General features: G+C 39.8%; 1 protein-coding gene across 1 annotated transcript in view; it reads right to left on the bottom strand.

The window, feature by feature from the left end:
* LOC102260640 (phospholipid scramblase 1) overlaps positions 1 to 12,394 on the bottom strand; it is a 112,699-nt gene that overhangs the window by 80,583 nt on the left and 19,722 nt on the right. The window contains exons 3-4 of the mRNA XM_005872264.2: positions 2,962 to 3,185; positions 549 to 591 (exon numbers count right to left, since the gene is read on the bottom strand). Of these exons, the coding sequence (XP_005872326.1) occupies positions 549 to 591; positions 2,962 to 3,185 (267 nt within the window). The remainder of the gene's footprint in view (positions 1 to 548; positions 592 to 2,961; positions 3,186 to 12,394) is intronic.

Here is a 12,394-nt window from a genome sequence, read left to right as displayed (position 1 = left end):
GCCTGGCCGCCTGGCCAGTCTGGGTGAGGGACTGAGGGCTGTTTTCAGGCTGGCAGGCGATTGAAGCTCCCAGCCTCTTTTTTTTTTCTTTTTTTTTTTTATTCTGGGATTTATTTACCTTCTATAGCTGTCACTGGAGCTGAGAGCCAGCTCCAGCTCTGAGGCCGTTGCCGGCTGAAAACAGGTATCTGGGTTTGTTTAGCTTCTATAATTGAAACTCTGTTGCCATCACTGGCGCTCTAAGCTCTGAGGCCCCGGCTGGCTGAAAGCAGGTATCTGGGGGTTTGTTTTGCTTCTATAATTGCAACATTGTTGCATCCGGAGCTCAGAGCTGGGCTGTGGCAGGCCAGGCGGGGAACCTTGGCTTCCTCCATCGCCAGGGCAACCAAGCCTCATGTTCGCTTCAGCTGCGTGGCTGCCGGCCGCCATCTTTGTTGGCAGTTAATTTGCATGTCCTGCTGATTAGCCAATGGGAAGCATAGCGGAGGTATGGTTAATTACCATGTTTGTCTATTATTAGATAGGATGATAATAGAATAAATGCATACCTTCCAGAAGATCAATTTGCTGATGGATCAGTATCTCATCTACCTAATATCGTAAAAAAATTAAGCTGTTAGTATACATCATGATTTTTTAAGTTAACCAAATTAAGAATCATTTTTATATTTTTAAAATGTATGTAAATAACAATATTTGTCAATATCAATATTTAATAATTGTATTAATTTAAAGTGTAAAACTAAGGTTAAATAGTTTATAATTTATAAAGAATCTTGAGTATGTTCACTATTAAGCTGAGCAAATTACTTTGACAGAAATACCTATAAAAATGAGAAAACTATTCATTCTAGAAGATGTTTAGAAATTAGTGAGACCTTTTCATCCATTTAAAAAACTTTTTTCTATTAATTTCAAAATTATTTTCTATGTATACTTGATATCATTATTTGTAGTAAGAAATAACTTCCTTCTGAGATGTATCAGTCTGTTCCATGCTTCTATGTCTCTGGATCTGTTTTTTTCACTAGTGAATCCATCTTTATCTCTCTACAAAGTTCCTTTCTATTTGTAGATTTAGAACATAAATTGTACTAGCAAAGTAATGGATTTGATTAAAATATACAATTACCACCTATTATATTTAAATTACTTATAATGGTCTAGTTCAAGATGGTGATGGACACTCTGAATCTATAGCTACATACAGAACAATTTCCTCTGAGTCCCTGATTTTAAAAAAATCTACTTAGTTATTTCTTGAATATGTTAACTACTAAAATTCTTATATGCTGCTCAAATGCATTATGAGAAATTAAATTAGTAAAGAGAGTAGTGATTGGCTATTATAGGAATATTTATTTATTTATAAATTGATACATTAGAACTTCTGTTTCTACTTTATCTATGAGATTCCTAATACCAAACAAATATAAAGTCTCATATTGCTGATAAACTATTTTGTAGTACATAAAGTCCAGGATTTTATTTTTTTTATTGGTAGTGTTAACCCTCAGGAAGAAGATACCTATCAAGAAGGGATCCTGATGACTAACTGGGCTCAAATTTTTAAAAAGATCCTAGTAGCCATTTCTAAACAGAGGCCTCTTATGCAAGCCACACTTCAGGGAGAAGCCTGCACTAAGCTGCATGCCTCCTGCACTGAACTGCCTGCCTGCACTGTGTTCCTGTCATCTGGGCCAGCCTGTTTAAAGGAGTTCCTAGAATTGTATTTCAACCAATAGGACTGAGACTTTCCCTGTCCATTCAGAGCTGTGCAGCTATATTCTTATCAATATCTTTACTGATCAATCAGAGCAGTTTCATTCTGATGAATTAGGATAGGACAGCTTTTAGGATCAATCAAACTGTGAGGATTTAAAGTCCTCATTTGCATGAGGACAGACCAATCAGCAATGAGGGATAGAAAATTTATTTCTATGTAAGTCAGCTCCCCTCTGGCTCAGGGAGCATAATTTCCCTTTCCACCATACACTGAAGATTGAGTTTCCCTGGCTGGAGCTGCAATACCAAAGATGTTTCACCAGACCAGAATGGAGCAGCCAGGAGTAGTGTGGAACAGAGAAGAACAGGTGGAGCACTTTGGACCAGAGTAGATTGGGGAAGAGCACAGCTGTCTAGCTGGAGAGAGGCCTCACCCTTGGGGTGCCTCACCTAAGGGCTGCCTCACACTGGGATGTTCCACAGCCATGCTATTTCATAATTAATTGCAACAACATTGAGCCATGCTGAATCTCAATTGAGTTGTTGGCACTGATCAGTTTCCTTCTTCACTGTACCTTAAATAGGGAATTCCTGTAGGCATTGAACTGGCACTAACAACTATCGGTTGACAATAGTTTCTATAAAACTGGGTTTTCTGAAGAAGAAAAGCATCATAAAAAATGTAATTTTATTAATTAAAATAAAAAGTGAGTCATATTATATAAAAAATTCAAACTCTTTTCTTGGTACCACATATTGAAACTCAGCACTAAACTTTTTTGTTTATTATTTCCTATGCCTAGGAAATTATTAAGTATTGGGATTAGGGAACCAGGATACAGAACCAAAGTTCAAGAAGTAAAAAGCCATTCTTACTTCCTTGGCATTTTGATGCTGAACATTTCATGTAACTTCTCTGGACCTCAGTTTCTTCTTTCATAAAATGTTAATAATTATAGCACCTAAATATCATAGCATTTCTAAAAGGATTAAAGTAGTTAATACTTGTATTAGAAACAAAGCCTGAAAAATGGTGCTTAATAAATGTTTGCTGTTGACTGGTATCACAGATTATATTCAAGATCATAGAAAACACAATTCCCTAAGCCATTTGCTTTAAAAGTAAACCTGACCTAGAAGAATTAGAGTAATTTGTTAATAAAAAAATGTTGTGAATTAGCCATTTGTCAATAAGTAAACTGGAAGCACAGTTTTATTTGAGGTATTTGTAATTACCTGACTTAAATATTCCAACCCTGGTGGACAGTCTGATGGAGGTGGTGATGCTGGCATCCATGGTACCCCTTCTGGTCCACCTGGCTGATTATACACTGGCTGGTGTTGGACAGGAGAGTCCACTGGACCAGCACCTGAATAGCCAGGGAGTGGAACTGAGTAGTCAGCCTCGGGGTGAGGATAGGCATTCTGGAGGCCAGGTTGGCCACTATATCCTGGAGGTCCTGAAATATGAACAAGTAAAATAGTTTGTATCTGGACAGAAAAACAGAAACATCAATACATTTAGAATTGCCCCAGTTATCTACAAACTGAAATTTCAACTTAAGAAGTATATATGCAACCCTATGTTCATAGCAGCACAATTTACAATAGCTAAGATTTGGAAACAGCTCAAATGCCCATCAGGAGACAATTATATAAAAAGGCTGTGGTACATTTACACAATGGAGTACTATGCAGCTGTAAAAAAAGAAGGAACTCTTACTATTTACAACAGTATGGAGGGACCTGGAAAGTATTATGCTAAGCAAAATAAGCCAGTCAGAGAAAGATAAGTATCACATGATCTCACTCATATGTGGAATCTGATGAACAACATAAACTGATGAACAAAATAGATCCAGAGACATAAAAGCATGGAACAAAGTGAAAATTTTCAGAGGGAAAGTGAGTGTGTGTGTGGGTAGGGAGAGATTAACCGGGGAACTTATATGCATACATGCATAGCCTATGAACATAGAAAATAGCATGGTGGATCCATTTTTTATGTTTTCTATCTTTTTCTTAAACTTCTCACTGAGGTCATCTACTCTTTCTGTAAGTTCATTGAACATCCTTGTAACCAGTGTTTTGAACTTTGCATTTGGTAGATTGTTGGTCTCCATTTTGTTTAGTTCTTTTTCTTGAGTTTTGTTCTTTTTTTTCCAGTTGGGACATATTTTTGGTCTTCTCATTTTGGCTTCCTCCCTGTGTTTGTTTCTGTGTATTAGGTAGATCTGCTATCTCTCCCAGCCTTGCTAGTGTTCTTATGTAGTAGGTGTCCTGTGGGGCTCAGTGGCACAATCTCCATGCTCACTTGAGTCCAGTGCTCCAGGTATGTGCCTTGTGTGTGTTGTGTGTGCCCTCTGTTGTAGTTGAGCCTTTGTTGCTTTTGGAACGTCAGTCAGAAGGACTTACTCTCAGCCTGATTGATTGGCTATCAGGAATTGCTGTGACTGCAGCAGAGGAACTGTTGTTGTGCAGGGGCTGACCCCACAGAGCAGAATTCACTTTAGGGGCATCTGATGCCTGCTGAAGTCAATTGTTGTCTTCAATTGCTGTCTTCACCTGGTGTGAGCGACATAGCTCCATGCCCCAAATTCTTAAAATGATGTAAGACTTGATTCATTTGGATGAAACATTCAAAATTAGTCACATGAAATTCTGTGTAAAACTAAGGTTTATGTTACAGAAATATTATATAGTCTATCACCCAGCACTTCCCAAAGTGATGTGATCACAACACATTTATGTGGGAATATGTATAACATGCTAATATCTCAATAGCTAGGGATCCTTGAAAAATGTTGTGTAAGATAAAGTCATCTATCTCCTCCACTGAATTACCCTCATCATGAGTTTCTTTCAATTGCTTCTATAATGTTCACCGACACATTCCTTAATTAGGAGCTACAGATGAAAATAACATTTCAATAATTTCCTTGAAAACGTGATATATTTTAAATTATATATTTTGCTCTCAAAAATATCTATACTTTTAGGTCCTCTAATACACAAGCCCTTAATATTATTTTGCCACTTATTATTTTTTAAACATTAGAACTTCTTTTATAAATCAATTAAGTCACATTGTTACATTATTTTGACTTGCTAGTTAGTAGAGAGAGAAACCAATACTACTTGGAGAGATACAATGAAATGTTCCAGGAGGGCATTTAAAGATGAAAATTGTTTCCAAAAATAGAAGTAGAGATCACTTTTAAGCTACTTTTGACTGCCAAGCTAAATTTGAAATAGCTTCAGAAAGTGGAATAGATTGCCTAAAGAAAGTAAACACAGAACTTCAGAATTAATAAGAAAACGTCAGTGTATATTTTCATCCTAATGGTGCAGCAGAGTGCTTTTAAAAGCAGCACACTAGCTGTTTGTGAGGCGTTGTGCTATTTTCATTAGAATAAGAGACTTTACAGGATTAATAAGGCAATTATATGTTATGCTGCTTTCTTTGAATTCCCCAAATCATTTACATTATGAACATAGAACATTATAATGTCTTTGGGGAATTATCTGGCTCCCTAGAGGTTAAACTGAACATCAGCCTGAAACCATATGAGTTCCTCTGCAACACATATCATTAAGCATTCCCATCAAATCTCATGGTGGAAGATAAAAGACATGCTAACTACTGAGGAGGCCGAAGTATAAATCTGGAATTAAAGATGCTTCTTTCAATACCACAAAATCTATCAAGCCACTTATCAACCAGAACACAAAAGCATTTTGTGAGCTACATAAAATAAAATTTAAAACAGAAAAAAAAAGAAAAGAAAATAGCATGGTGAAGGCCTGGGAGGGGCAGGTGCAGGGTGGAGGTAGTTAATGGGAGAAAAAACACGAAAGGGGACATATGTAATACTTTCAACAATAAAGATAAAAGAAAAAAATAAAAATAAATAATTGAAACATCAAAAGCTCACTGGGAAAAAGAAAGAATACTGTTTCAACAAAGCTTAAGGTTTGTGTTTTTGTCTTTCAGCAAGTTTTCTATTAAATATCTGTGGTTTCATATATACTTCTATTATGAGGGTGGTGGAATGTGAATCAAGTCAACTTGCAGCCTTACCATTATTGTTAAAAATTTAGATATAAATGTTAGAAACCTAAGGAAAATAAAGTCAACAATGATCTAGAGCAGGGGTGGGCAAACTTTTTGACTGGAGGGCCACAATGGGCTCTTAAACTGGACCGGAGGGCCGGAACAAAAGCATGGATGGAGTGTTTGTGTGAACTAATATAAATTCAAAGTAAACATCATTACATAAAAGGGTACGGTCTTTTTTTTTTTAGTTTTATTCATTTCAAACGGGCCGGATCCGGCCCGCGGGCTGTAGTTTGCCCACGGCTGATCTAGAGTCACCCACATAAAGATTCTGGAATTTCTTCATGGAAAAGAGAGATGGCATTGGGAAGAAGGCCAAACATAGAAATTGTGAGCCAGTGTTTCCAGAACCAAAACAGACTGCAAAAAATGATATTTTGGAATTCTAACAAACAGTATCTCTTTGATGTATAGAATTGGGGCCAGTTGTGTCCCCTCAAGGGATAATTGGCAAAATCTGAACATGTTTTTGGTTGTCACAATGGGAGGGGATAGTGATATTGACCAGGAATGCTGATAAATATCCTAAAATGCCTAAAACATAATCCTGAGGAAAAGAATTTTCCATCCAAAAATATAATGCCACTATTTAAAAACCCTGGTACAGAGGTAAAGGCCTGTCATTCCATTTAGTACTGTCCAGATACTTGTGTGAGTTAACATTTGCAAGAAGTTTTTGAGACCCTCTAAATGAAAAAAAAATCCACTATGATCCTATATAACAAAGAAGTAATAGGCAAATTGACCATCACGCCCTCACACAAGATGGCCGCCCCCATGTGGCCACATGATGGCTAGCAGGGGAGGGCAGTTGTGGGTGACCAGGTCTGCAGGGGAGGGAGGGCAGTTGGGGGGGACCAGGCTTGCAGGGGAGGGGAGTTGGGGGTGATCGGGCCAGCAGGGGAGCAGTTAGGCGTTGATCAGGCTGGCAGGGGAGTGTTTAGGGGGTGATCAGGCTGGCAGGCAGAAGCGGTTAGGGGCAATCAGGTAGGCAGGCAGGCAGGTGAGCAGTTGGGAGCCAGCAGTCCCAGATTGTGAGAAGGATCCCAGATTGGAGAGGGTGCAGGCTGGGCTGAGGGACATCCCCCAGTGTATGAATTTCATGCACTGGGCCTCTAGTATTAAGATAACAAGTTTAAATTTCACAATTTAGTACCCTCAGCTCTCTTGAAATACAATTTGAGAACCAAGGTAGGCAAAACTGTCTTAATTACATAATAGGCACAGTGTATATTCTCTATTCCATGTGAATTTTGACTACAATGAAGCTTCATAAGCTTATATGTATAGTGCATAGAATAATAATTTCATAACAATAGAATATAATTTTAAAGTACTGTGCTCCAAAATATTTTAAAAGTCAGGGCTATGCAAAATTTAACTTAGAATATGCAATTTATAAAAACTGAATGGAACACTGATGAGAAATGCATAACCTTATATTGATGTCTTTTTTTAAAAAAAAAAAAGGTTGTATCTTTTTAACCATACTTGAGGATATGTTTATTGGAAAGAGAGAGAGAGAGAGAGAGAGAGAGAGAGAGAGAGAGAGAGAGAAAGAGAGAAATATTGATATGAGAGAAATATTGATCAGTTGCCTCCACAGTCTTTTGGTGTATGTATGGTAGGACTCTCCTACCAACTGAACCACCCAACCAAGGCACTGGTACTGATATATTTTAAATAATACAGCTTTTATTTTATTTTGTTGTTGCTGTTGTATGTTTTTTTTTAAATCTTTATTGTTGAGAGTATTACTGATGTACCCCTTTTTTCACCTCATTGCCCTCCTCCACCTGGCTTCCACCTCACCCCATGTGTTCACCACCCCATGTATTCACTACTGTCTGTGTACATAGGTAAGATCTTTGGTTAATCTCTTTCCTGACTCCTCCCCCTTTCCATCTGAGATTCATCAGTCTGTTCCATGTTTCCATGCCTCTAATTCTATTTTATTCACCAGTTTATTTTGTTCATTAGATTTCTTGTTCGTTTATTTTGATTTTAGATTGGATTGCTGATAGGTATATATTTGTTGCCATTTTATTGTTCATATTTTTAATTCCTCCTCCTCATCCTCATCCTCCTCCTCCTCCTTCCTTCTTCTTCCTTCTTGTTCTCTTTTCTTCAATAATACCCTTCAACATTTCATATAACACTGGGCAGTGGTGGTGAACTCCTTTACCTTTTCCTTGTTTGTGAAGCTCTTTATCTGACCCTCAATTTTAAATGAGAGCATTGCTGGGTAGGTCCTTACTATTAATCACTTTGAATATTTCTTGCCACTCCCTTCTGGCCTGCAAAGTTTCTGTTGAGAAATCAGCTGACAGTGGTATGGGCACTCCCTTGTAGTTAACTAACTGCTTTTCTCTTGCTGCTTTTATGATTTTCTCTTTGTCTTTGACCCTTGACATTTTAATTATGATGTGTCTTGGCATGGGTCTCTTTGGGTTCCTCTTGTTTGGGACTCTCTGTGCTTCGTGGATTTGTAAGTCTATTTCTTTCACCAGGTAGGGAAAATTTTCTGTCATTATTTCTTCAAATAGGTTTTTAATTTCTTGCTCTTGCTCTTCTCCTTCTGGAACCCCAAAATGCGAATGTTGGTACACTTAAGTTGTCCCAGAGGCTCCTTACACTATATTCATATTTTTTGGATTCTTTTTTCTTTTTGCTCTTCTGATTGGGTGTTTTTTGATTCCTCGTATTTCAAATCATTGACTTGATTCTTGGAATCCTCTACTCTACTGTTGAATCCCTGTAAATTGTTCTTTATTTCAGTTAGTGTATGTTTCTTACTGGTTCTTTTTCATATCATTGAAATTCTCACTAAGATCCTTGAAAGTCTCACTAAGTCCCTTGAAACACTCATGAAGATCCTTGAGTAACCTCGTAATCATGGTTTTGAACTCTGTATCCAGTAGTTTGCTTGCTTCCATTTCTTTCACTTGTAACCTTTTTCTTTGTCTCTGGATTTTGTCTGTTTCTCTGTGTTTGTTCCTATATATTAGGTAGAGCTGCTATGTAGAGTGGCCTTGTGTAGTAGGTATCCTGTAGGGCCCAGTGGCTCAGCCTCCCCAGTCACCTGAGCTGTGCACTCTAGGTGTGTCCCTGTGTGGGCTGTGTGCAAGTCTTGTAGATGAGCGTTTACTAGTATTCTTGTTGGTGGCTCTGGGAGAAATTGACCTTCAGGCCAATTGGCTGTGAGGACCAGCTGCAACTATAGTGGGAGAGCTGTTGTGCAGGAGGTGAGGCCTAGCTGTGAAACAAGGCAGACTGGTGCTAGTGTCAGGTCTTGGCCCTTTTATTGGTAGGCTTGGGGCAGGCTGTCACCAGCTGCAGCTTGTTTGAGAGATTTTAGCAAAGTCTGAAGCCTGAGCCAGGACAAACCATTTACATGGAAAAGCTGCTGCAAACAGCTGCAATTGGGATGGGGTGGGGTCTCAAGGAATCCCCAGAGTGGAGCTAACAGTGTGCTCCAGGCTGATTGAGACTCAGCTATGGCTGCCAATCAGCCCTGTGACAGGGGAGGCCCCAACACAGTAACAATGGCACTTGTGAGTACCCTTGTCTGGGAGAAAGCTACTCCTGAGTTTCTGCCCTGATGCCAGACATTCAAGTTCCTCTCCATATGTTTGGGTTCTCCAGAACTGCCCAGTACTGGAGCTCAGAAGTATTGAGTCCAAGTGCTTCCACACACCGACCCTTTAAAAGGACTAGCTGGGTCTCCAGCAGCCTCCCTGTCTCTTAGCCACAATCCTCTCTGGGTTTTACAGCCCATAGTTATGGGGACTTTTCTTCTCAGCTCTAGAACCCTAGGATGGGGTCTGGTGTGGGGCTCACCCCTTGTTCCTCACGGGTGGTCTCTGGCAGAGATGATCTCCCTCCAGATAAAAAAAAAAGAAGAACACATAGGTGCCAGACCAGTCTGTTCCATGCCTCCACCCCTTCTACCAGTCTTAGTGTACTTTCTTCTTTACTTTTCTATTTGTAGGACTTCCATTCAGCCAGCTTTCAAGTGGTTCTGAATGATGGTAGTTCTGTATTACTAAACAGTTGTAATTTTGATGTGGTTGTGGAAAGCGATGAGTGCAGGCATTTACGCCACTATCCAATACTACAGCTTATATAATTCATTACTTATAGTGAACAGATATTTACAGGTGATCTATAATCTGACTCTGTTCTACAATCAGAGGATACAGCTATCAACAAGGCAACCTGCCCTCACACAGCTTACAGGCAACTTCTGGGAGATAGAAAATAAATTCCTTAAAAAAATATTTCAGATTGAACTGATGGAGAAAATGCATGGGGAGAGGGAAAGGTATCAACAAGTCACTTTTAAATAGGTGAAATTTCATTTGAGACTAAAAGATGAGAAGGGAAAAGCTTTGTGCAATGATCTGGTGAGAAATGTTCTAGGTAGAAGGAAAACTAAATGCAAAAATACCCAATTTAAGAATGAACTTGGCATGTTTGAGGAAAAGAAGACCATTATAAGGGAGAGAAAGACTAGAAATGGCTGCCAGTAAAGAAAGGAGAGGTTCACCTTAATAAGGAGTTTGGATTCTACTCCAAGTGTGACTCACAGGCATTAGAAGATTTTGAGCAGAAGAGTGAGTTAGTCCATAATTTGAATTATATCTGAAGAAGTTTTGGAAGTGTGGAGCACTGGAATTTAAAATGAGAAGCACAGATATAAACCACCGTCCTCACTGCCTAATGGGTGAGAATTTGATATTCATCCTTACAGTAAGGAGATACAACACCACTGTGATTAACTGAATGGTTAGAATTGTAGAAAAGTCATTTGAAGGAAGGAACCAGTGTTGTGACTATCTATCTATATATATAAAGAGCCAGGGGCTGTCACATCCGAAACAACCGAACAGATGACCGAACAGGCTGCGTAGGGTGGCCAGGCCAGCAGGGGTGTTAGTGAGGGACGACCAAACGACTGAACAGCAGGCTGTGTGGGGCGACCAGGCCGGCAGGGGGGGGCAGTGAGGGGCGACCAAACAACTGAACAGCAGGCTGTGTGGGGTGACCAGGCTGGCAGGGGGTGGGGTAATGAGGGGTGACCAAACGACCGAATAACAGGCTGTGTGGGGTGACTAGGCCAGAAGGGGGTCAGTGAAGGATGAGCAAACGACTGAACAGCAGGCTGTATGGGGCGACCAGGCTGGCAGAGGGGGCAGTGAGGGGTGACTAGGCTGGAGGGGGGGGCAGTGAAGGGCAACCAGGCTGGCAGGGGAGGGCAGTTGGGGGTGACCAGGCCAGGAGGGGGGGCAGTTAGGGGTGATCAGGCCAGCAGACAGAGGCGGTTAGGGGTGACCAGACTGACAGGGGGGTAGTTAGGGGTGATCAGGCAGGCAGGCAGGTGAGCAGTTAGGAGGTTAGGGGCAACCAAGCTGGCAAGCTGGCAGGGGGGCAGTGAGGGGTGATCGAGCAGGCAAGCAGGTGAGCAGTTAGGAGCCAGCGGACCAGGATTGTGAGAGGGATGTCTGACTGCTGGTTTAAGCCTGATACCTGGAGGCTAAATAGCATTAAACAACGACTGGGTTACCAGAGAGATAAAAGAAGAAATAAAAAGCATCATGGCAACAAATGACAATGAAATTACAACAATCCAAAATCTATGGGACACAGTGAAAGCAGTCTTGAGAGGGAAGTTCATATCTCTTCAGGCCTGCATCAAAAAACGAGTAACAATGATAATAAATTACCTAACCCTACAACTCAAAGTTAGAAAGAGAACAAGAAAAACCCACTGTAAGCAAAAGGAAGGAAATAATAAAGATCAGAGCAGAGATAAACGAAATAGAGACCAAAAAAACAACAACAACAACAACAACAACAAAACAATACAAAAGATCAACAAAACCAAGAGCTGGTTCTTTGAAAGGATAAACAAGACTGATGAACCTCTAGCCAGGCTCACCAAGAAGCAAAGAGAGAGGACCCAAAAAAACAAAATCAGAAATGAAAGAGATGAAATAACAACCGGTCCCACAGAAATACAAATAATTATGAAAAAAATACTATGAACAACTCTATTCCAACTAAAAGGACAACAAATGGACATATTATTAGAAAAATACAGGCTCCAAAAACGCAACCAAGAAGAATCAAAAAACCTGAATAGGCTGATAACTGCCGAAGAAATTGAAACAGTGATCAAAAATCTTCCAGCAAACAAAAGCCCCGGTCTGGACAGCTTTATAGGGGAGTTCTACCAAGCATTCAAAGAAGAACTAAAACCTATCCTCCTCAGACTATTCCAAAAAATTCAAGAGGAAGGAACACTTCCAACCTCTTTCTATGAAGCCAGCATTACTCTAACCCCAAAACCAGATACAGACACCACAATAAAAGAGAACTACAGGCCAATATCCTTGATGAATATAGATGCTAAAATACTCAACAAATTCTAGCAAATAGAATTCAGCAACACATCAGAAAGATTATACACCATGACCAAGTGGGATTTATTCCAGGGATGCAAGGATGGTACAATATCCGCAAATCAATAAATGTGATACATCACATAAA

The sequence above is a fragment of the Myotis brandtii genome, unplaced genomic scaffold (assembly GCF_000412655.1).
Source record: "Myotis brandtii unplaced genomic scaffold, ASM41265v1 scaffold373, whole genome shotgun sequence".
NCBI lineage: Eukaryota > Metazoa > Chordata > Mammalia > Chiroptera > Vespertilionidae > Myotis > Myotis brandtii.
The sequence above is the reverse complement of the archived record's forward strand: the minus strand, read 5'-3'. Positions and strand labels throughout refer to the sequence as shown.